The sequence below is a fragment of the Aricia agestis genome, chromosome 16 (assembly GCF_905147365.1).
Source record: "Aricia agestis chromosome 16, ilAriAges1.1, whole genome shotgun sequence".
In the NCBI taxonomy this organism is placed as follows: domain Eukaryota; kingdom Metazoa; phylum Arthropoda; class Insecta; order Lepidoptera; family Lycaenidae; genus Aricia; species Aricia agestis.
In genome coordinates, this window is record NC_056421.1 from 2,673,751 (window position 1) to 2,698,547 (window position 24,797).

At 37.0% G+C, this 24,797-nt stretch overlaps 3 protein-coding genes across 4 annotated transcripts; 1 reads left to right on the forward strand and 2 right to left on the reverse strand.

The window, feature by feature from the left end:
- Window positions 1–4: 4 nt before the first annotated feature.
- LOC121734749 (integrator complex subunit 11) lies at window positions 5–2,074 on the reverse strand. The gene has a single exon (XM_042125358.1). The coding sequence runs from the start codon at window positions 1,837–1,839 to the stop codon at window positions 52–54; it is 1,788 nt and encodes a 595-aa protein (XP_041981292.1). The 5' UTR covers window positions 1,840–2,074; the 3' UTR covers window positions 5–51.
- Window positions 2,075–3,231: 1,157 nt separating this feature from the next.
- On the forward strand, window positions 3,232–23,199 carry LOC121734966 (GDP-mannose 4,6 dehydratase). 2 transcript variants are annotated; one of them, XM_042125630.1, is made up of 8 exons: window positions 3,232–3,369; window positions 3,415–3,492; window positions 3,610–3,694; window positions 3,913–4,022; window positions 11,196–11,436; window positions 14,911–15,143; window positions 22,180–22,395; window positions 22,977–23,199. In XM_042125630.1, exons 2-8 carry the CDS (start codon window positions 3,424–3,426, stop codon window positions 23,106–23,108), a joined length of 1,086 nt encoding a protein of 361 aa, XP_041981564.1. In that variant the 5' UTR covers window positions 3,232–3,369; window positions 3,415–3,423; the 3' UTR covers window positions 23,109–23,199. The 2 variants fall into 2 exon arrangements, with proteins under 2 accessions (XP_041981564.1, XP_041981563.1); XM_042125629.1 differs by having other exon boundaries at window positions 3,232–3,492.
- LOC121734965 (putative nuclease HARBI1) lies at window positions 17,669–21,062 on the reverse strand. The gene is made up of 5 exons (XM_042125628.1): window positions 20,760–21,062; window positions 20,432–20,628; window positions 20,218–20,350; window positions 19,484–19,616; window positions 17,669–18,090 (listed from the first exon to the last, which is right to left on the reverse strand). The coding sequence occupies exons 1-5, from the start codon at window positions 20,991–20,993 to the stop codon at window positions 17,792–17,794; spliced, it is 996 nt and encodes a 331-aa protein (XP_041981562.1). The 5' UTR covers window positions 20,994–21,062; the 3' UTR covers window positions 17,669–17,791.
- Window positions 23,200–24,797: the final 1,598 nt, after the last annotated feature.

Below are 24,797 nucleotides of genomic sequence, written 5' to 3' on the forward strand. Positions count from 1 at the left end.
CATATTTAAACATATTATTTATTAAAATAAACTGTTAACAAATAATCACTTTTACTGTACCATTGACTGCAGCAAACCCAAAATATAACTACCCAAATCTTCATCCTGATTGGTCCACGACACATAGATGCTCTTTGTGTTATCTTCGTCCCCTTCTACTTTAATGAGAACAGATTCCACTGATATATTACCATCGGCAACGGTGATGGACCAACCCTGCATCTTCTCAGCCAGAAGATTCTTCAGCTTTTCAGCAGTCTTCACAGCTGGCCCTGGATCATCAAAACGCACTGTGCTAGTAAAACGAACGACATGCCTATTTATACCTATTTCATCACAGATTTCATCTATATCTAAGAATGAGAGTCTATTTTCTCTAACGCAAAGGACCCCGTGGACCACTCTTCTCCGTTTTGGATCCGGTGGTTGGGCGTTGTATCTAACAGCCTCTGCTTTTAACAACCTTAAAGAGACATCTATTGGAATTTTTGTAGGTGTGTTTATTGTGCAGGTTTCCCCATTGGCTGGCATAAAGCAGCTTATTTTGAACTCTTGTTCAATTTTCTCCTTCAAGAACTCCATTTTGGCCGCCTCACCATGCACAAGCAACACATTCTTTGGTTCACAGTATTGTATCAACTGCATGATGCCCTTAGCATCAGCATGGGCCGAGAATGACATATATTCTACTGCCATTTTAACTTCAACAACTTGTCTATTCTCAAACTCCACTTTCTTTGCTCCATTTAAAATTTTGTGGCCTACTGTGCCTTGGACACAAAATCCGGGCATGATTAGCATGTTCTGTTCGTAGGGTGCCCACTTTTTGAATATGTTGAGAGAGAGACCGGCATGCAACATGCCCGGTGTAGCAAAAACTACCATTGCCCCCGGATTGTCTATGTAGGATTTGTCAAATGGCTTAATGTGTTTAAAATCAAACATGTTCCTCTGTACAAAAGTTTTACGTATCTTCTGATTGGTCCATGTGATAAACATTTTGTAGTAGTTATTTGCTTTTTCAGTCAGACCAAGGGCAAAGTAAACAGGGTACTTTAAGTTCATGCGTTCCCAGTATGTTTCTAATAGAATGCACAGCTCCTGTGCTCTACCTAAGGCAAAAACTGGAATCAAAACCTTTCCACCCTTCTCAACACATTCATGAACTTTCTTTAGAAAGTCCCTCTCTCTGCATCTTTTGGAATCTCTTATAGTAGTAGCGTATGTAGACTCTGAGATTAACAAATCCGGTCTACATTTATCAATCCATGCAGCCCCCAAGTGCCTGTCGGGAGTCATGTTATAATCTCCTGTGTACACGACCGATTGGGAGCCAACTCTTATCCAAAACATGGCAGCTCCCAAAACATGCCCAGCGTAGTATGCCTTAATCTCTAATTCATTATCAACCATTACAGACTGATGCAATGTGACCGCTGTGACTTTTTTTATGCAATCCTTGATCATCTGTGATGTGAAAAAGTTGGACTCCCCCTTCCTCTCGACGGCGACTTTCCTCATGTCTTCGAGTAGAATCGGCGCTATCGCCTTTGTAGGATGCGTCATGTAGATAGGCCCGGTATATCCCACCATTTCGGACATGTACGGCAAAGCGCCGCAATGATCGAGATGGAAGTGTGAAATAATGACGCAATCTATTTGACTTGTGATGGGACCTTCGGGGACAATGTACGAAAAGTCCGGAAATCGTCTTTCGTCGTTGTAACCCATGTGCATGCCGCAGTCCAACATTATGTTCTTCCCTCCCATCGAGAGCAAAATGCAGCTTCTGCCGACATCCTGGCCTGCCCCGAGTGGCGTTATCTTTATGTCTGGCATTATCACTTACACACTGGAGTACCTACTGAATTAAAATGCGGAATAGTTTTTTGACACTGTGTACATAGATTCAACTCTAGGCTCTAGCACTATGATTACAATACAGGTACTCTGATTTTAATCACTGATTTGTTGTACTGCGCATCATAATAACTTTTAATTTTTATAAAACTATTCGTTCTATACTAAAAATTGATCAAAAACACATAAAAAACGGCTAATCAAAACTGAATCGCCAATCAAACAGTAAAGTTCAAAATGTCAACTGTCAAGCTAAACAACTGACAGTTACATTTGTCTTCTTCTTCGTCTTTTCATACAACTAACAACCAACCTTTTCAGTTTTCATACAACTTTAAAAAATATTAGTTTCAAAACCCATATTATGTAATACGAATGCGGAACCCAAAAATATCGTTACCTAACGCCTCTAGTCCACCGACGCTGTGAACTGCGAAATATCTGCGAAACCAATGCGAAACAGGAATAGAACGAGATGCAATATATAACGCAATCGCTATAGGTTTCATTTTGCTCTACGCCTAAGCCTAACTAATAAAAAGCAGTGGCGGTATGGGTTGCTATTCAATGTCGGTAGAAAATAAAAATTTTAAGTCATAAAGTGACATTTTATTTGAATTTTTGTGGGTCGGCAATGATGAAAAACTCAAAGCAGATATGTTACTACCGTGCGCATTGTGAAGATTCAAATACGGCCCAATTGGGCCGTCTGTTGTTTAGTCCACATCGAGCGCAGTCACGAACGTGCTGCGTCTTGTCTTACCTAAATAAATTGAAAATGACGTCGTGCGTGTATCGAAAATGTACCAATTATGACTCGAAAGTAAACAAAACACATGGAATCTCTTACGGCTTACCACATGTCTTGATTGCAATGAGATTGCAATAAATACCTCGATTATTTACATTTTCAATTATTTTTTCAAACAATCTGGAAAAAATCGAATTTTCGTCATGGCTCAGGCGAAGAAAGAGACAGCGGTACGATTCGACTTTTAAAAATAGAACTGTCTCTTTTATGTAAATGCAAAAGATACAAAAAATGTAAATTTTTTGTATCTTTTGTTTCACTTATCTGTCAAATTTGTCAATGTTTGCAATTTTGAATTTGAAAATTGTTTGGAAGAGATTTAAGCCGGAAAATAGTATGGACGTAACATATCTGTATAAGTAAAATATCATTGTGGGTCAGTAAAATAATTGCGGCCGGCTCGGCCTTAATTGGCTTTTGCCTTTTGATTATGACTGATGTTAAAAAAACCTTTTGTCAATGTCAAATAAAAATCAAAATTCATAAATCTCATCCAAATTCCAAACAAAATTTTGTTTTCTTCATTCCTTCGACATTCGCATTAAAAATAAGAAAATTATAAGATGCTTTATTACATTTTGAAATAGTATAACTATTTTTGATATAAATATTTTATACGTGTACTTTTTATAAGCCGTACAACAGTATTTTGAGTGTCTGATAAGCTTATCAGTGTACCGGTTCGTATTGGGCGATCGCTTTACCAATACTTGTGCTATAACTGGCAATCGGCATCAACACGCATTTCTACAATGTCCGGCGAAGGATCCACAATGAATAACAACGAGAAAATAGCACTAATAACCGGAATAACCGGACAGGTACGTTCGCATTATAAATGCATTTTTTACAAACACTTCGCTTGATTTTTACCTAAAACTGTAATATTAAGTACTATATTCAAGAAATAATTTTGAATCTTATATACGTTGTTCTAGGATGGCTCGTACTTAGCAGAATTTTTAATAGAAAAAGGGTATGAAGTCCATGGTATACTCAGAAGATCTTCGTCATTTAATACAGGTATAAATAAAATATAATATTATATAGCCTGCAACTTTATCAAAACAAATTCTACAAATTGACAGTTTACAGTGATCGAAAATTTGCCTATAATACCCTTCTTCTTGGTCTACTTTATGGTTGTGCAAAACTTTATACAAATAGGCCTAAACAATTTTTTCTTTAACTTATTAGTATATACTGCAGAAACAGTTATCAACTCTCTCATACTACAACAGGTAGAATACAACATTTGTATGGAAAGCCAGCGTGCCACACGGGAGGGCAGATGCATTTACACTATGGGGACCTGACTGACACAACATGCCTTATCAGTATTATCACAAAGGTAAGTTAAACTAGATTTTAAACTGAATTATTATTTACAAGAAGCCTGTAATAGCCAAAAAAAATAACTTCTTTTTAGATCAGTCTACAAAATTAACATCAGTCTCATATATTTCTATAGTCGCGCCACATTGCATGTAGACATACCTGTTTTAATGCAGACCTGTTAAAAACATTAATACATACCTGTTCCCGGGTGAAAAAAACCAGTAACAATAGTTCAATGTGCTAATTTCTAGATTTCCTTTACAACTAAAAAATACATTCTTTTTGTACTACCAGTACCCCTAGCATGGCCACCGGTAGAAATGCGAAAGTATAGACAAACTGTGGACATAAACTTAAGGTGCCGTTCCGATATTTACTGCGGCTAATCGCTACCGACAAAAATTCAATTAAAATGCCACTTTATGGCGGACTATAGTGTATGTCATAAAGTAGGATATTATTTCAATTTTTAGGACTATAGTCTGTCATAAAGTGGCATTTTAATTGAATTTTTCGGAAACGAAAAAAGATTGGAACGGTACCTTAAGTTTATGTCCACAGTTTGTCTATACTTTCGCATTTCTACTGGTGGCCATGGTAGCCCAGCTGGAGCATACATTCTCATTACTTGTGTTAGCTTAGTTAAATATAAAACACTATGTTTATTTTTTAGTGAGATAAGATAAGATAGGCCTTTATTAACAACAAATATTTTTACATTTACAATTTACACTATAATTTTATTTCATTGTTGGTTCCTTGGTAGATCATCTTTCCACCTATTAAGTTGCCTTCCTTGTTTCCTCTTACTGTTTCTCGGGTATCATTCTGTTACATCTTTGGTCCACATTTCCTTGTTAGATCCTATGGGATCTAACAAGTATGTAGTTATGTGTCCAGTCCAGCGCCATTTAAGGATTTTTCCATTACATCCTATGAATAATAAAAACTAAGGAAACGTAACTCCCATACTATTACCGTTTTAAATTTGGTTCCATTCGAACTGTCATGTAACGTCAGCTTTTATACCGCTCAAGGCCACCTAAATATTGCAAATGTATTGAAATGTGTACCTAAGGTACACTTTTTTGACAAGTATTTTGGAGCATGTTTTTTGACGGAGTTACTCTTCCTTAGTTTTTATTATTCGTAGATTACATCTGTTACTTTTGTGAAAAATTAAAAAATACCAATGCGACAAATGACAAAAAAATACTCTCTCGTTACTGACTTACGGATGCCAAACTTGGTGTATAACAGAAAGGAAAAACCATAAGCTAATGGAAAGAAGTATGGACGCAAAACTGATAGATGGAAACAGACTGACCTACAAAAGGCAATAAAAGTAATGATGTGTTGTTTAGTTACTATTGCTTAGAGATAATAATGATTATTTATTAGGTTCTATTTGCATCAAGGTTTTAGATGGCTTAAAAATGCATGTCATCACAGCTAACACAATATGTGACAACTTTTTTACCGCAACCTTGAAAAACTAAATTGTCACATAATGTAGCCTTTATGAATAATTGAATTAATTAAATATTAAATTATTTATTCAGTTATTACTGACATAGTTACATTGTCAAAATATGCGAACAAAATAACACAATTCTGCTGTTTTCTGTCTATATCCTGACAGCAAATTGCTGTATGGATAATGGGACAGTTTTAATGAGATTTGAAATAATTTTTTGCCATAGGAAGTTGACCATAGAATGTAACTTTTTATTACTTTTGGAGATTTCCATACCTATGAAGCTGCAGATATCTATTCCAACATAAATTCTTTAATAACTTTTTATTACTATTTTGTTGTCTGTCTTTCATATTATTATGAGTCACATGATATATTTTTATTTAGTTTTCCTGTGAATATTATATTATTGTCACTCATATGCTAACATTTATTAACTAATGTTCAGATTGTAATCAGTGACTAAACAGGTTAGTTGAATATGTTATCATATTCTTGATAATTTTATCCTTATAGCCTATACACACAATGTTTTTCATCAAATTTTGTCAAACTGATGTAGTCCATAAGAGTAGCCGGTATCAATACTAATATTATAACCCAAATATTAAAGCCCAAAACAATGTACCGATTTTGCTGAAGTGGAGATAATATGAGTTTGGGGAAAGGACATGCTTTTTATCCCGAAAAAATCACTAGTAGATATCCTACTGATAATGAATGAATGAATGAATACTTTATTGTGCACAATCACAGTTACAATAACAATATACATAAAATAAAAAGACATAAAATGGCGAGAGCACACAAAGGCGGCCTTATTACTACATAGCAATTTCTTCCAGGCAACCTTTGAAAGATAGAAACAAATTGCTGGAGAAAAGGGCGTTGTGCTTAAAGTATAAAAAGATTAGAAATAAAAGATTAAAACTAAACACTATCAATAACAATATATAAATACAATCATAAATAATAAATAAAATACTTACATATATAATATATGTTATAATAGTAATATAATATATATTACAATATAATACAATACTACACGCAAAATATTATAAAATAAATATTTTATCAATAATACTATTACATATATAATTACTGAGTATTTAATATTGTAGATAACATAAGATAAATACTAGGTATATGATTTGCGTAAAATAACACATGAAAATTATGCACAGTTCCAAATCAATTAATGTAATGATATTACGAAGAGGTATTGAGATAGTATTCTTTCAGGGATGACTTGAATGTGTTTAATGTTTTTGATAGTCTTATATTGGTGGGGAGAGAGTTCCAGAGTAAGACGGATTGTATGGTATAGGATGAGTGGAAATACTTGGTGTGGTGAATAGGGATATCAAGAAGGATTTTTTTTGAAGGACGCAGCTCATGCCTGTCGGGGGAACGGAAGTTAAAGATTTCTTTTAGGTATTTAGGACTGTTGGAATCAAATAGGATGTTATAAAGGAAGGAGAGTGCACGGGCATTGCGACGAAAGCGGATGGGTAACCATTTGAGCCTCTTGCGGAACTCAGATACGCGATCAAATTTGCGCAAGCCAAAAATAAACCTAATTGAAAGATTCTGAAGACGCTCAAGTTTGTTAAGTTGGTCTTCGGTCAAGTTGATAAAGCAAGCATCCGCGTAGTCGAAAAGGGGCAAAAATAGTGATTCTGCCAAGGCTACTTTAGTAGGTACCGGCAGTAAATACCGAAGTCGCTTCAGAGAATGCCACGTTGAGTAAACTTTCCTACTAATCTCCTTCAGTTGATATGACCAGGATAGATGCTCATCAAAGTAAACGCCAAGATTCTTAACAATCTTACTGTATGGTATTATTATACCATTCATAGTCACTGAAGGTAGAGTGGCCCAGTCAATTCTCGATACAAGCCCTGGACTGCCCAGTATTATTAACTGCGACTTAACGGGGTTGATCAGAAGTCCATGTTCTTTGCTCCAGTTACATATAGCTGATAAGTCACGGTTTATAACATCCACAGCTGCAGGTAATGCATCCAGAGTTGACTGGGTATAAATTTGCAGATCATCTGCGTACAAATGAAAATAAGCAGAAATAATCAGTGTGATAAAATTAATAAAAAGCGCGAAAAGTAATGGAGAAAGGACGCCACCCTGAGGAACACCGGCAGTAGTATCGGTCCAGTCTGAAAAAGATTCCGAAATTTTTACTCTCTGCCGACGACCCCCAAGGTAATTCCGAAGTAATTGAATCACAGAAGGAGAAAGATTAAGAGACGCTAACAGACCAACAAGTACATCATGGTCGATAGAATTGAACGCGTTACTGAAATCAAGTAAAGTAAGAATGGTAAGCTTCTTATTATCCATACCAGATCGAATGTCGTCTGCCACCTTAACCAGGGCCGAAGTGGTACTATGGCCCTTACGAAATCCGGACTGGTAGGCGCTAAGGAGGTTATTTTCGGTAACGTGATTTATAAGTTGGTGATATATGAGTCGCTCTAGTACTTTGGATAGGAAAGGGAGGATTGATATTGGACGGAAATCAGAAGCAACTTTAGGACGAATGGATTTTGGTAAGGGAATAATGTGGGCAGATTTCCAAGTATTAGGAAAGGAACAAGTGGATATACAATAATTGAAAATATGCAAAAGGACGGGTGAAATTAGGTCAAGGATCGGGATAATCATTTTGCGACTGATGCCATCATCACCAACGGAATTCGAAGATATCGCCATGACGTGTCTCTTAACCTCGCACTCTGTAAATGGAACAAAATGATAATGATAATGAGACAAATGATTGTGATTTGTGTAACTACATCGTCTATAATTAAACTTTTTAATCGGGACTTAACGCGACTTATTTAAGTAGTAATGCTACTACGAGTACATACTTTTTCTCGACGTTTCGGCCGTGTTGCAACGGCCGTGGTCACGAGGGGACTGCAGGAGCGCGACGTCTTCGTTTGCACCGGGCGGTCGGTTCTACGACTACCCTCGAGTTGTCCAATATTTGTGTTCCAATACACTGAAAGTCAGTAGGTTCACTGCGACACACAACACTAACTGTACTACTGTACAGTTAGTCGAAACGTCGAGAAAAAGTATGTACTCGTAGTAGCATTACTACTTAAATAAGTCGCGTTAAGTCCCGATTAAAAAGTTTAATTATAATGCAACGCGAAAGTTTAAAATGTTACATCGTCTATAATCTATATCCTCAGAGTAGATATTTATATTTAAAAGAGGACACGCCTCTTTTTCTTGGAAGTGTGTTACAGGTTTAACGAAAATCCAAATTCAAAGGAAACGCGATGTTATCGTAAAAGATATTTGATTGATTAGTTTTGTAAAGGATGGTATTAACTATTAATATTGAATATCAAAATCATTAAATCAATTATTGTAATTTACCGATATAGTCTCAATTATCTATTATTATCAATATTTTGCCCATACAGAGTAATTTAATGATGATTAAATTTTTAATGAAGAGTGACAAAATATATTGTATGGGGCTTATATATCAAAGTCTTCATATTTTAATATATACTTCTATACTATATAGACCAGGGTAGAAGCCTTTAAAAATAATGAAAAGTGAAAAAAAATTATAATAGAATGAAACCCATTAGAAAAGGAGGGAAATATGATAAAAATGAAAGGAAAAATAATTTACGGGCGATCTGAGGTTGGGAAGGGGATGGGGGTGAGTTTTTAAGGGTAAAAAACGGATTTTCTCGATTTCCGGCAAAACTAAAAATAAATGTAATTAGAATTAAATAAATCAACTTTTTAATTGAAACAAATTGCAGCAATCACATTTTTTAGATGAAATTATTTATAATAATTAAAAAAAATTTTTCGAATTCAAGTTTTTTTTTTATTTTTGCATTTTCTGAGAAGATTTACCATACTAACATATTTTTTTTTTTTACCATCGGAAAGTAGAGATTCCAACGAACAGAAACCACACCAACTTTTTGAAAAAAGCTGATATTTTGACGGGTGAATTTTCGATTGAAAATTACGGTGTTTTTTCGATATTAATTCAAAATAAGGTGAAAAAATAAATATTTTTAATTAAATAAATTACAGCGTATTTGGGACATAAAAAGGTAAGTTTTCACAAAATTTCGTTAAAAAATAAAAATTTTTGTAAAAGATAGAAATAAAAAACCAAAAACTTGGTTTTTTGAATTTTTCACATAAATTTTGAGGTTATGTGAAAAAAGTGTAAATACAAAAGTTTTAGATCTTTTTATTATCTACAACTTTCCAATATGACTTTTTTCGATAGGACTTTTAGTTTTGCCGGAAATCGAGAAAAACCGTTTTTTACCTTTAAAAACTCACCCCCATCCCCTTCCCAACCTCAGATCGCCCGTAAATTATTTTTCCTTTCATTTTTATCATATTTCCCTGCTTTTCTAATGGGTTTCATCCTATTATGATTTTTTTTGGTTTTAAAAATTATCGACCCTGGACTAATATACTAACTTCTATACTATATACTAATATTATGAAGCGGAAGAGTGTGTTAGTTAGTTTCTTTGTTTGTTTGTTTGAACGCGCTAATCTCAGGAAGTACTGGTCCGATTTGAAAAATTATTTCAGTGTTAGATAGTCCATATATCGAGGAAGGCTATATGCTATATTTTATCACGCTAAGACTAATAGGAGCGAAGAAATAGAGGTAAATGTGGAAAAAACGGGGGAAATTATTTAAAAGGGAGCTTATTTGAACGCGCTAATCTCAGGAACTGCTGGTACAATAAAAAAAACAGTGTTAGATAGCCCAGTTAACGAGGAAGACTATATTTTATCACGCTAACACTAATAGGAGCGAAGAAATAGAGGAAAATGTGGAAAAAAAGGGGGAAATTATTTGAAAGGGTTTATCTCACGAACCACTAGAGCATTTTTTCTGTTATTTGGATCAGATAAGAAGTAGACCACGTGAAGGATCATAGGCCTTTTTGTGGACAATTTTTTTGTGAAATATCTAATTTAATATATGTAATTAATATTCGTTTCTAAGTGCGGCAGTATGTCTATTATGCCGAAAAAATAAACTTCTTTCTGTGGATGCCATGCTGATCGCGGTGTAATAATTGCGGTTTGTATGTGACGAATATATTGTGTACACAATTTGGAATTTCCGCTCCATACAATGTACGTTTTCACAGTTCACACTAACATCGGAGTCACGACTGTGAAATGGTTTTTTTAATTCATTTCCGGCACATTATGTGTTATGTGTATCCTCATTCCTCGCTAATGTAATAAGTCATTATGTAATTTTTCTATGAAGGATGAAGATATGTATTTTTATTTTTTTATGTAAGTACTTAATACTTTTACAAATATTATGTATAATCGGTAAATATATCTATTTAGCAAAAAGTATATATAGAACAGTTTTTATCCCTCGAAAATGTACGGTTCCCTTACCATAAATGGCGCAACAAAATTTTGGGCAACTTCTATTCTCATGGTACACTATAGTCTAGGTATAGCTTATTATCCTACCTTACTTTACTTACCTCTACTTACATGAAAATGGACATAGGATAGTTTATAATTTATATCCCTTAAAAATGTACGATTCCCGCACGACAAACCAATTTAGGCGTGATGAAGTACTAGTCAAGTTCTAGTTAAGTCTCATCGTAAGTCTAAAGTCTAAACTCATCACCAATTCCATTCCAGGTGCGACCGAAAGAGATCTACAATCTGGGTGCCCAGTCCCACGTCAAAGTGTCGTTTGAGCTGAGCGAGTACACCGCGCAGGTGGACGCCCTGGGCACCCTGCGACTACTGGAGGCGGTGCGGGCTGCTGGCCTTGAGAAGCAGACGAAGATATACCAGGCCTCCACCTCGGAGCTCTACGGGAAAGTCGTGGAAGTGCCACAGACAGAGAAGACGCCATTTTACCCGAGGTCGCCTTATGGTGAGTGTAATTCCAAAGCCAGAGGCTGCTGGATGTGGTGCGGGCTGCTGGCCTGGAGAAGAAAACGAGGATCTACCAAGCCTCCACCTCGGAGCTCTACGGGATGGTGGTGGTGGAAGTGGCCCAGAAAGAAAAGACGCCTTTCTACCCTTTTTTTTACATGGGGAAATGCATTACGCATTCCCGGCGGATTGGGGACATCGGCCGGGGTATGTGGGACTCTCCGAGGAACTACCCACAAAAACCCAATGGTGCTCCACTCCCCGCTTAGGCAAAGTTACGGGCACGATCAACCCACTGCACCGCAAGCGCCTTTCTACTGAATAATGAAATTCTATTTGTCGCTAGGTGCCGCTATGTAGCCTCCGGGTATATCGTGTCAAAAATTGTATTTTTTTTTTGTTGAACATTTATGCAATTTTGATAAATAATGTTTAGGTACCTACTTTATTACTTAACTACTTTATAACCTTAAACACGAGTTACCTATTAAAATGGCGTGGTGATTAGATAGCCGAATATATCAACAAACTAGCTAGTATTTTATTACGAGGTCTTATTACTGGGTCATGACTCATGATGGTAAATATACATAGCTATATAACTAGGCTAAGAGATGTCATAATTAGCCTAGTAATTAAAATTTTATTGGCGACCATGTTTTTCAAAGTACTATCAGAGAAAGGATCATGGGCATTTTGGTATAAGGGGGATATTAGATTATCATATATATTGGATCCGAGATCATTGAGTCAATGATATTGGATAATGTAACATAGACATATAATTCATTTCTTCCTTGATCATACATTTTTGACATTTGCTGAGAGATTGGATCCAATACGGTCATAGAAATAGGTGTCGCCAGTTATCTATATATATATAAAAATGGATTTTCAAATGTGTTAGTCGCGCTAAAACTCGAAAACGGCTGAACGGATTGGGCTGATTTAAGACTTAAAATGTTCGTAGAAGTCCAGGGAAGGTTTTAAAGATGAGAAATAATGAAAAAGTTGCGAGTTATATGCCAATAACGACAATTTAATTATCCCCATACAAAATGTTCTTACCTGTTTGTTACGAAGATTCGGTATTTTTGGCATAATAACACGTAGATCTAAATAAAATAAGGGTTTTGAATCGACAACATATATCCATAATAGCCGAATTATCACGTATTTGTAAAAATAAAAACACTATGATGACACTTTCCAAGTTCAATTTGACACAAAAACAAATATATTTTTATCAAATACCCACATTTCCTAACAAGTTTTGACATTTGACATTGACATTTCGATAGACTATAGAACAAGGAATACTTCTTCTTTTGAATTGCTCCTGCGTGAATCGCCTACCTAAGAGTGTGATGACGGAGACAATATTATGTAATATTATAATACCACTAAAATAACCCTTAGGGTGGGTTGCACCATAACTGTAACTTAAACTATAACTACAACGCAAAATCTTTGGTTAAAGTCAATAATGGACGCCTTATTTAACGATAACCATAACCGCTCAAACTTATATTGAAAAGTTTTCGTGAAAATAATAATTATTGTAACCGTAATGAATAATAATCGTAACTATGGCGCACAGTTTTGTCATAGCAAATATTTTTCCTGTAGATTTTTACGGATAAGTCATTCATTTTTTATACTCTCAAGTCTCAACTCCATTAACTGTAGCCTTAACAAAAGAAAAAAACGCAAATTCAGACATCTGTCAAATTCTGTGGTCAAAGTTAAGGTAAAAGTTAAGTTAGCCATAACTGTAAATATAACCACGCCTCTGGTGCGACCCACTCTTAATTTTTTTTTCGACTTTATTAATTTCATGTTTTTTTTAACTGCCGATTCTGGCTATAACAAAGTGAGGTCATTTGAAAAAAAAAAGTTAAATACCCACGAAAAAAATATTACCTCATTCTACTCCTATCTATTTACAATGGCGAGCGGGAAATGAAATAACAACGGTCGTCGAAGCAGATCCCAATATTGTGATGTGCGACGAGCTTCCTCACGCGTTAACCACACTGGTGACCAGCGATAGGCTGATAATGAAAACATCGCATTCTAATGGCAAATTTGCGTTCTGAACGAGTTCAGGCAGATCAGTAATTAAAAGGGGCCAGAAACAACATGAGGATGAATAATATAATAACGAAGTCGTTCTAATTTAACCTACTTACACATTTTGTTACTTTTCGAACGTTTCATTTCGTCGGAGGGTGCTTTGCTCTCCGATATCTTCTTTTTTAAGAGTGATAAGTTATTTAAGTGAAAATAATAGCGAAATTATTTTAAACGCTACACATTTAGTTTTCGAGTGATATTTGTATTCTATGCGTGGGCTTGGGCATCCGAGCCCTCCTTTCCCGAAAATAGTTGCTTAAAACTAAACTTTGATGTGAATATCTCAAGGAAAACAGCACAATCTGTTTTTGTGTGAGGTTTAATTACTATGCGGGGGGCTTCGCCCCCCGAACCCCCTTATTTGGGGAGCTCCGCCCCCCTCTTCTCCCGCTCCAAGAATCGGTTGCTTAAAACAAAACGGCTTCGCGTCGTTAGTGTTGCGTTTTTTTCTCATGTTTTAAGACAATACTAAGTTACTTATTTGATGTGAATATCTCAAGGACAACACATTCAGTTTTTGTGTGAGGTTTAAACACAATGCGGGGGGCTTCGCCCCCCGAACCCCCCTACATGGGAGGCTGCGCCCCCCTTCCCCCCGCTCTAAGAATCGGTTACTCGAAACAAAAACGGCTTTGCGTCGTTAGTGTTGCGTTTTTTCTCATGTTTTAAGAAAATACTAAGTTACATATTTGATGTGAATATCTCAAGGAAAACAACACATTCAGTTTTTGTGTGAGGTTTAATTACTATGCGGGGGCTTCGCCCCCTGAACCCCCCTACTTGGAGGGCTCCGCCTTCCCCCCGCTCCAAGAATCGGTTGCTTAAAACAAAACGGCTTCGCTTCGTTAGTGTTGCGTTTTTTTCTCATGTTTTAAGAAAATACTAAGTTACTTATTTGATGTGAATATCTCAAGGAAAACAACACATTCAGTTTTCGTGGGAGGTTTAATTACTATGGGGGGGGGGGGGTTTCGCCCCCCGAACCCCCCTAATTGGGGAGCTCCGTCCCCCCCCCCCCTTCCCCCCGCGCCAAGAATCGGTTGCTTAAAACAAAACGGCTTCGCGTCGTTAGTGTTGCGTTTTTGTATCATGTTTTAAGAAAATACTAAGTTATTGATTTGATGTGAATATCTCAAGAAAAACAATACATTCAGTTTTCGCGTGAGGTTTGATTACTATGCGGGGGGCTTCGCCCAAAACAAACCGGCAACGCACCTGCAGCTCTTCTAATGTTGCGATTGTCCATGGGCGATGGTAGTTGCTTTCCATCAGGTGGCCCGTTTGCTCGTTTTCCCCCTTATTTTATATAGAAAAATACCTCAATCATCTATTCCAGCGTGCGCGAAACTCTACGGCTACTGGATTGTAGTGAACTACCGAGAGGCATACAACATGTTTGCTTGCAACGGCGTCCTCTTCAACCACGAGAGCCCGCGACGAGGGGAGAACTTTGTCACCAGGAAGATCACCAGGGGAGTCGCCAAGATAGAGCTCGGGCTGATGGACTGTCTTGAGCTGGGGAACTTGGATAGCAAGAGAGATTGGGGACACGCTAAGGATTATGTTGAGGTAAGAGATAGCTGGTATGCCATGACTCATGAGGCTATAGTGTACCCAGCGAATCGAGGCGGTAGCGGTCATTGACCTTTTTAGTCTTAGGAGTGTCGCCAAGACTAGATTAGAGACTAGACTAGAGAGAGTATTCAGTTAACTTAATGAAAAAATACCCGTTGAGTAAACAGTCATTTCTTAGGCCGCGTCGCGGCCATAATAATCAAAATTATTAATAGAACCTCAAATAGAAAGATTTATTTGCAAGTTCAGCATTACAATAGATTTGTAAAATAAAGTTAACTAAGACCCAGTTTCATTCATCAAGCAATGTTAAATAAATAATGGCTTGTTAAATCAGTTAATGGCCTGTTAGAGCTATCGAGCGTTCCACCATGCCCTAATGTCATGTTAAATCACCTAACACGGTGTTAAATTTAATTCCTGCAGGCCTACTATCAACTTTTAAAAGACGACTCAAATTCAGAGCAGTTTAATTTGGGTTCCTAAACAAAATCGCTAACATTCGTACCATCACCTTATTAAAACCGCGCCTCAATTGAAACGTTACGGAGCCGAAAAGAACGAACGAAATCGTTGAAAAAAACACATTTTGTCTCTGATCCGCAATCCCAAGGTCGAAGTGGGAAAGAGACAACGAGAATAATGAATAGGCTGTTTCTCTTGATTCGAATGCCGCGTTCTAAAACTTTGTATCGTTTTCATAATATTGTATACAGTTGGTATTATTTTATAAATTCTAGTTATAAAGTGACACAAATTTTCTAATGATATACTTACATATTATAAAAAAAAAATATTTTATTTATAGTTCTTGTACCGGACACAAAATTTTATCAAGTTTTTGAACGGGTGTTGTGTGACAATTCGTGACGGGAGCGGGGTTGCCAGGTGTTCGGTATTCTACCGAACGGTTCGGTATTTTTGTATTATAAGTTAATAATTATTATTTTATTTCTTATTATTATAACTCTTTTTTAGGGTTCCATTCCATGGGTACGGACCCAAAGGGTAAAAACGGGAACCTAGGGGTATTACTAAGACTTCGTTGTTTGTCCGTCTGTCTGTCTCCAAGCTGTATCTCAAGAACCGCTATTATATAGCTAGACTTCTAAATTTTCACAGATTGTGTATATCTGTTGCCACTACAACAACAAATCCTAAAAACAAAATAAAATTAATTTTTGTTTGTTCGGTATTTATTTGAAAATGACCTGGCAACCCTGGACGTGAGTGTAGCGTAGAATTGGTGGCGGCGACTTCGAAATATTGTAAACAAATAGAATAGTGAGAATACTACATTAAGTATATAAGTTGTGATTGTTTGTGTAAAAGATTGAAATAATAATGAGGTAAGTTATTAAAATATATTTAGTTATTCATAAAATGCGATTTCATGTGTTTAATACAAACGCATAAACAGTATAGTTCTTATCTAAACTTTTTCAAGCCGGGACTGCATACCGACTGGGTGTTTTCAAGTGGTTAAAGTGTTTTTTTTTTACAGTGGAATTCCTTCGCGTCGCAGGGTCACATACGCCCAGCTTGAGCAGTTGTGGGAATTCCTAAATAGAAATAGGCATATTGCCACAGGTTTCAATAAAACTGCTCAAGCTAGGGAATTCTCTAAGAGAATGTGGGAGGAAATTACGCAAACTTTAAATTCTCATGGAGATGGAGCCATAAAGGACTGGAAAGGATGGTGCAAAGTAAGTATTTTACTGAGTACCTATAGCCTATAGGTACCTATGTAATATGTAAGTATATAATATGTATGTACTATCAGAGAAGTTGATTCCTAGGCAGATGGCGGACCTAAGTAATTTGGTCGCGTTAAGTCAAACTCATCCGACGATCATTGAATTGACATAAGCCGACAAGATTACTTAGGTCCGTCAACTACCTAGGAATCAATTTTCTCGACGGTACATAGTCATACATACATACAGTATTTAAATTACCTACTTTATAAGTCAAACATAAAGTGTAATCATAGCATAAGAATTTGAACTATTCCAAAGAGGACAACATTCAAGTATTCTGTAAAAGTGATATTGTTATTAATTTATTATTATGGTATACAAATAATGAATTATGATGCTAATTTTATGCTTAATTTTCAGTATTGGAATGATTACAAATCAAAATTAAAAAAAATGACAGCAGCGCTGAGGGTTTCCCAGCAGCGGACCGGAGGTGGCCCATCCCAAGTCAGGGAAATGAATGAAATAGAAAAAAATTTTTTAAACTTGTTGGGAGAAGACTTTGGTCAAGGTGTACCAGGAGCAAGAGTGGAGCCATTTGAAGAGGTATAATTACCTTTATTTGTTTATTATTTTCATTTACAACTTTTGTGTGCACCACAACAGAAAATGTGTGACAAGTGGCAACAAATATTACAACTACTTATATCCAACTTGTTTGTGTAGTTATAGTTATTTATTATTTAATAATTATTAAATAAAATAGTTGTGTTAGTGAAGGTACCAATATACTTATCAGATGAAAAACTTAGATTTTATTGTTGTTGATCTATTTATTTAAAAAAAATACTTTCAGGTCACTGAAGTTGGAATAACTGATGCTGAGATGAGTGAGACACCCTTGATAATAATTACACAGGCTGTAGAAAGTTCTGAGGTGTCTCAGAGCATTTTAATGCCAGAACCTGTGCCAGGACCATCCAGCACAATAATGCCTCCACCAAATGATGCTCCCGGTCCTGAAGGTACAGCACACGCAACGGGTGCAGCGCAGGCCGAGGAGTCGCCCTCGGCGGGCGCGCCGCAGACTCCTCCGCGCAGGTCGCCCACCGCGCGCCGCGAGCGCACCACCCACCCGCCGCGGAGAATCTTCTCCCCCCGCCGCCGGAGGGTGCCTGCGGAGCCACCTATGACGCAGCAAGCAGCTCGGCGTTTGCTTGTGCAAATGTCAAATAGACGAGCTGAAATGGAGGAGCGTAGAAGCACTTTGCTGGAGCAATTGGTTCAGGAGCTCAGAGAAATAAAAGAAGTTTTGCGATCACGGTAATATTTAATATTGTTTATAGTATAGTGTAATAAGTATATAGTGTAAAAATAAGTAGTAGAAAAAATAATCAGGGTCTTTCCACTCTATAATTCATTTAAAAACTAAAACAATATAAATATACCTAAATAAAAACTATATGTAAAAATAAATTATAATTTTATATTTCAGGAACGGCGAGCTTCCCACAACCGAAGAATTAACTGGTTCCTTGTAGCAACTCCTTGTTGAAGTGCCTGGTTATTACTACTGGTATTTGGTTGATCTTCAAATGCAACACCTAATAGCCGGGTCCACACCAGACGATCCAACGCGCTCCGATCGCGCGCGGCATGAAGCGCGTTGCACGGAGCGTTTGGTGTGGACGTGCCGCGCGCGATCCATGCGCAAGTTTTGGAGCGCGCGCTCCCTGGCGCTCGCGATCCGTTCGTTGTCGGTTTTCTTGCCCGCTTCAAAGGTGCCTCAGTTACGTGGCGCGCGCGGTGTGGACGGTTATGTGATTCGAGCGATCCATCATACCATGGATATTTCAAAGTCGTCGTCTGATATCGCTTTATAAGGAGTTTAAATGTTTATCGGACCCAAAAGATATTATTACTATTTTACGAATAGAGGTGCAAGAGAGCTTTGGCTCAGATTTCTCGCAAAATGGGGAACAAGCCAATAGAAGATCTAAAGAAAAAAATGCGGTCTCTGGCGGGAGGATACAGAAGGAGCCGCCGCTGTACGTGTGACTCCATATCGTGCAAGATACTGACTAACTTGAATAACGGATCGCCTTCGGATCGCTTGGAGCGCATATTAGGATCGCAGTTTCCAAGTTCTTGGATCGGTCTAACGCGCTCCACGCTCCACGCTCCTCGATCCTGGATCGCGGATCGCGAGATCGCCGCTCCAAGATGGATCGTTTGGTGTGGACCCGGCTAATTGCATCTGTGATTCCTCCATTATTTCCCTACTACTTAATTGTGGTGCAGGAAGATTGGCTCTATTACAAATGTTGTGTAATATAACACAAGCATTTACAATAGACGCAGCAACCCGTGGCTTGTAATGGAGAACTCTATGCACGAGAAGGCAGCGAAAGCATGCTTTTAGGAGACCAATAGTTCTCTCGATGACATTCCTAGCCCGAACATGCATGTCTGTGTAATGGCTTTCAGGTGTGTTCGGGATAGCATTGACAATCGGGGTCATTAAATATTTCCTTAGGGGATATCCAGAATCACCTGAAAATAATAATACATATTACATATCTATCAAATGTCACCAATGAATAAATTGTTTCATGATTTATATTTCTCACTTACCTAGCAACCAAGTTGATTCTTGTAAATTCTCAAGATGTTGTTTTATAGGGTGGTCATTCCAAATGAAAGAATCGTGTGTAGCTCCACCGAAACTAGCGTCCACACTTATAATTTGCATATCTGCATCACAAATCTGCAATTCAAAGAAAAATACTAAATTAAAAGGTTTTTATTAGATTAACAGACTCTACGACACTCACAAACTAATACTAAAGTAAATGTGTGTTAAATTGTATGCTGTGTTTTAACGCCAGAACGGACGAACCGATTTTGATGAAATTTTAAGTTGATATGTATTTTGATATCCAAGGAAGAATAACATATTTTTCTTCAGGTTCTTTATGAAATTTGAGGTGGAAAGCTAGTAGGGAAAAGCAGTTTTTTATACAGTTTTGAGTTATAGATATTGTTGATTTTTTGTTCCTATGTGCCTGTGTAAGATTAGAAAATTAAGAAATTGTTTTTTAATTGATAATTTGACTAATCGGTCTGAAATTATTTAAAGTTTTATTATACAAAGTATTATTATAGATCTAAGTGAACTTTAATATTTTCTATGTATTCAATATCTTAAGATGGTTTCTTGTTTGTTTTCTTTTTAAGTTGAAACTAGACTAGGTGTGATAATTTTTAGAATATAAAACATAAGTTGATGTGAGATTAATTAGAAAGTATGTTCCTGTTATTTTATTATATTAAGAAAGAAAATATTAGGATATTATGGTATTACTTACAAGTTGGACATTAAGGGAATGATAGTGTTTTCTACAAAAATAACGCTCCTCATTTCTATTCGGCCTGACTATTGCAATTTGTGTGCAGTCAATGCATCCCACAACACCTGGTATGCCAAATTTGTGATAAAACCTGAAAAATTAAATAAGTATGTTAGTTACTATAAAATGAAAATTACGACTTATTTCATAAAATGTCTATTTATTTACTTACCTTACTCTAATTTCATTTCTTTCGTCATTGCTCTTTGGGAAAGTGATGTATTTTTTTCGCATTTCAACAGAGTCTATACACGCAGTCACTTGAGCAATCACTGAAGAAACTGTCTGTTGTGCCATTGAGTGCGCACTTATATCTCCTACGGGTCTTTGGTAGGAGCCAGTTGCGTAGAATGATAACGCTGTTAAAACCTAAAAAAAATAATAGTACTTACTGCTTTATAGATACTTACCAAGTTCTTACGTATCAAAGTGAGAAATAGGACACATTTAAAGCAACTAATTGTGTGACATAGGTTTTGCATATTGCATATTGGCCTTACCTTTGTTTCTACAGATATATCTGTGGACCTCCTTGGCGCTTTCATCGCCGGTCTTATCTCGTCGCACAATCCGACTACCAATTCTTTGGAAAGACGATAACGTTTTATAAATTCATTATCTTCCAAATCGAATGGGTCGAATTGTGCTCGAGCGTCGAGTCTCCTTCTCCTCATAGAGTTTTCCTCACTATCGGCTTCCAAGAACTCGAAAAGTATCAATTCCTCGTCACACATCCTACGAATAAAACTGCACTTTAACTTTTAGTAGAACTATCGAAATCAATGCTATTTGATACCAATTCATGTTTTTACCTCGCGACCAATCTCGCGACACTTAAATTCACTGCTTTTTTCACTTTAAACAAGTAAAAATTAAAACTAACAACAAAAGAATCAAAATCAGCATCAAAATTACTAACTTGTTTTGAATCGCAAGTTTTGACAGTTGAGCGATTTTGTTTAGGCTGGAACGTCAGTTAGAGTAAGGTGATGGTACGAATTTACTTAGAAAAAGAACGAATGATATTCAAATGCGGCTTAGTTTAGGTGTCGACCTAAATTGGTTCGTAAAACGAAGTTGATGGTACGAAATATCAAATGCCATTCAGTTTAGGTCCTAAAATAAATCGTATTATGCGTTGATAGTAAGCCTGCTGCTGTGGAGGTCCGTTAAATATTTAACATTTCAAAATAACAACTTTCAAAGACAATAATAGGTATGCAATATCAATAAAAGAATCTGTTTTGACTTTTGAGTCTTTCCGCCATGTTTCCGCTACGTCCTTATTAATAATTATTTTCATAGTTATGAATAATTATTTATTTTCACTTTGTCAAAAATTCAGCCTTCGGATTTTCCTTGACATTGCAAATATACTAACTTGTATAAAAATTACCAAACCAAAATATGTAAATAAAAGTTTGTATTATGATTCATGTTTTCAGCTTTGACAGATAATAATTATTAACCTGGTAAATTAAGAAGCGTAACAAATGTATGCGATCAGTGATATTTTAATTTGGTCGCTTTATCTACTATTATACTAATAAGGAAGAAAGTGACACATTGCAGCAAACATGTCGTATTAATCTTGTACATTGCAATTTCGTCGCCTTATAACAAGAATGAACGAATTGATAGTTGTTCACTCGTTGTTCACTTAACATTGCATTTACTAATCCGCTGTTAAATTTTTACTGTGGGACATAAGTATTTTAACAGTCTGTTTAATTTTCCAAGGTCCGTTAAGTAATACCTTGTTAGGATTTAACAAACAGAGGTTGGTGAAATTGGGTCTAAGAATTTAATCCCACCTAAGAATTTAATTTAAAAACTTAAGCTACTTAAGAACTCTAGTCAACCCCAGCATTAACGTAAATTTTTGTCCAGAATTTGAACTAATTTTAATTATTATCTAAGGCGATGTGGCTGATGCTGCAGCAAGAAACCCCCGAGGACTTCGTCGTGGCGACGGGCGAGACGCACAGCGTGCGGGAATTCGTCGAGAGAGCGTTCGCGTGCGTCGGCCGCCGCCTAGTGTGGAGCGGGACGGGTAGTGACGAGCGAGGACACGATGCTGACAGCGGCCAGCTGCGAGTGCGGGTCAACCCGAAGTACTTCCGACCCACAGAAGTGGTGAGTAGCGTGCCGAAGTATGGTGGAGTGTTGCGGGCACAGATGAAGACAGCGCCTAGGGGGCAGATTGCAGAAGCGTAAGCAACAACACGATGTATTTCCTACCTTTTCCGTGGTATGTAACACGTCGACGACATGACGTCGGCCACAGCCTGCTTGCATGAAGTTAACTTCGAAGTGTTGAAACGAAGGACTTCGTAAGTCGTAACCCACCGAAGAGTCTTGAGGAATTTATAAAAGTTGTTGTAGACCAGTATATTTTAATAAAATATGTTTTTAAGAATGAAGTCAAAAATACTATCAAAGAATTAAAACTTATTAATCGGGACTTAACGCGACTTATTCAAATACTAAATAGTAATAATGAGTACATACTTTTTCTCGACGTTTCGGCCGTGGTCACGAGGGGACTGCAGGAGCGCGACGTCTTCGTTTGCACCGGGCGCTCTGATCTTCGACTTCGAATACTATTTGAATAAGTCGCGTTAAGTCCCGATTAATAAGTTTGCAACGCGAAAGTTTAAAATGTTAGCTATCAAAGAATCTTTCAATATATGAGTTTAAATATTTTCTCCTTTCAGGATCTCCTGCTGGGTGACCCGGCTAAGGCGAAACGGATACTAGGCTGGACACCGAAGACAACCTTCGAACAGCTCGTCAAAGAGATGATGGAAGCGGACCTCGAACTCATGAGGAAAAACCCCGAAGCGTAACTTTACTATCAGAGAAGTTGATCCCAAGCAGATGGCGGACCTAAGTAATTTGATCGCGTTACGTCAAACCCAGCCAACCGATCACAAGTAACATTGAATTGACATTAGCCGACCACATGACTTGGTCCGTCAACTGCCTAGGAATCAATTTCCTCGATGGTACTATCACGCCCTTTAACTACCCTTTTCTTTATCTCTTCTATAAAGAATCGTCGATCAAAACGTATGGAATTGACATTAGCGTTCGTTAATATTATTAAGTTTACATTCGACTCGTCTTATGTCAATTCCTAAATCTGAACATTTTGATTAGCGATTTTATAAAGAAGCGAAAAAGAAAACATCTTAGCTACACGCTCTGAGATGTTGATTTTTAAGCAGACGGCAGACCTACGTAATCTGGTCGCGTTATGTTAAACCTAGCCGAACATTAAATTGACATAACCTGACCAAATGTCATAGGTGAGCCCACTGCCTGTGAATCAATTTCTTCGATGGTACCAATGAGTTTCTAAAATACTAGAGTAGCAATGTCTTACAAAAGATTCTCAGAAATGCGTAACCACTTTTTTGTTCAAAAGACAATGTCAAGTCATATATTCGTTATGTCATTATGTATGTGAGATATGCCTGCAGGCATCTTCGAAGTGGCAACGCGTTGCTACCGTAAACTTCCAATCTAGTTACGTTAGTAACATAAATTATCATTGGATGGTACCATAATATTATGGGGATTCGTTGTGTAATATAGTAATGTAATAAATTAATAATAATCACACTGATATTGTAAAGGCGTGAGTATGTTTGCTACTTCACGACAAAACTGCGAAACGGATTTTAATTTTAAAAAGTAGTAGCTTAGGCTCTAGAATAATATCTCTACATAGACTGATTTTCATTGCGGAAAAGACAGCTTTCCCTTGCGATAGTCAAATAAGTACGGGTAAGGTTAAATTAAAGATGAAATCAGTCAAAATAATTTATCGCAATAGAGGTACAAGTTGGAAACCGGCTACATGAAGCGGCAGCAGACGACGTGTCGTCGCGACACTATTGGTGAAAAAGTCATGAAATTAAAAAGTGGCAACATCGTAGTGTCATCCCCTTCAAATCAATCTAAGAAAAAATGGATGACACTACAATGTTGCCACTTTTTAATTTCATGACTTTTTTGACAGACTATATGTATTTCTATGAATAAGTGTCGCTAGCTGCGGAGGGTATTTCATAGAAATACATACAGACCAGCCTGTCTAGCATACGCCAACGAGATATCTCACTCTACATGTTTTCTCGATGTTTGATGGTTTGTCTCTTCATCTCTATTGACCCTAGCATGATAAACATTTTTTCTCGCGTAGATCTATCATCGAAAAACACATTTTTATAGAGTTTTGTCGAGATAATGTCGAGATTTTGACATTATGAGACGAGTAGTTTTTAATTATCTCGAGAGTGAGATATCTCCTTGGCGTATGCTAGGCAGGCAGTAGTGTCGCGACGACATGTCGTCTGCGGTTGCTTCATGTCGCCCGCTGCCAACCGGCACCTTTATATTTTGACATAGCCAAAAGAGTAGAATGCAGGAAATTACTACTTTTCATCACAGGAAGGTACGCGACAGCGGGGCAAGCACTTTTCAAATAACTATACATCTGTAACCTAAAAAAAAACTTTACTCCCATGGCG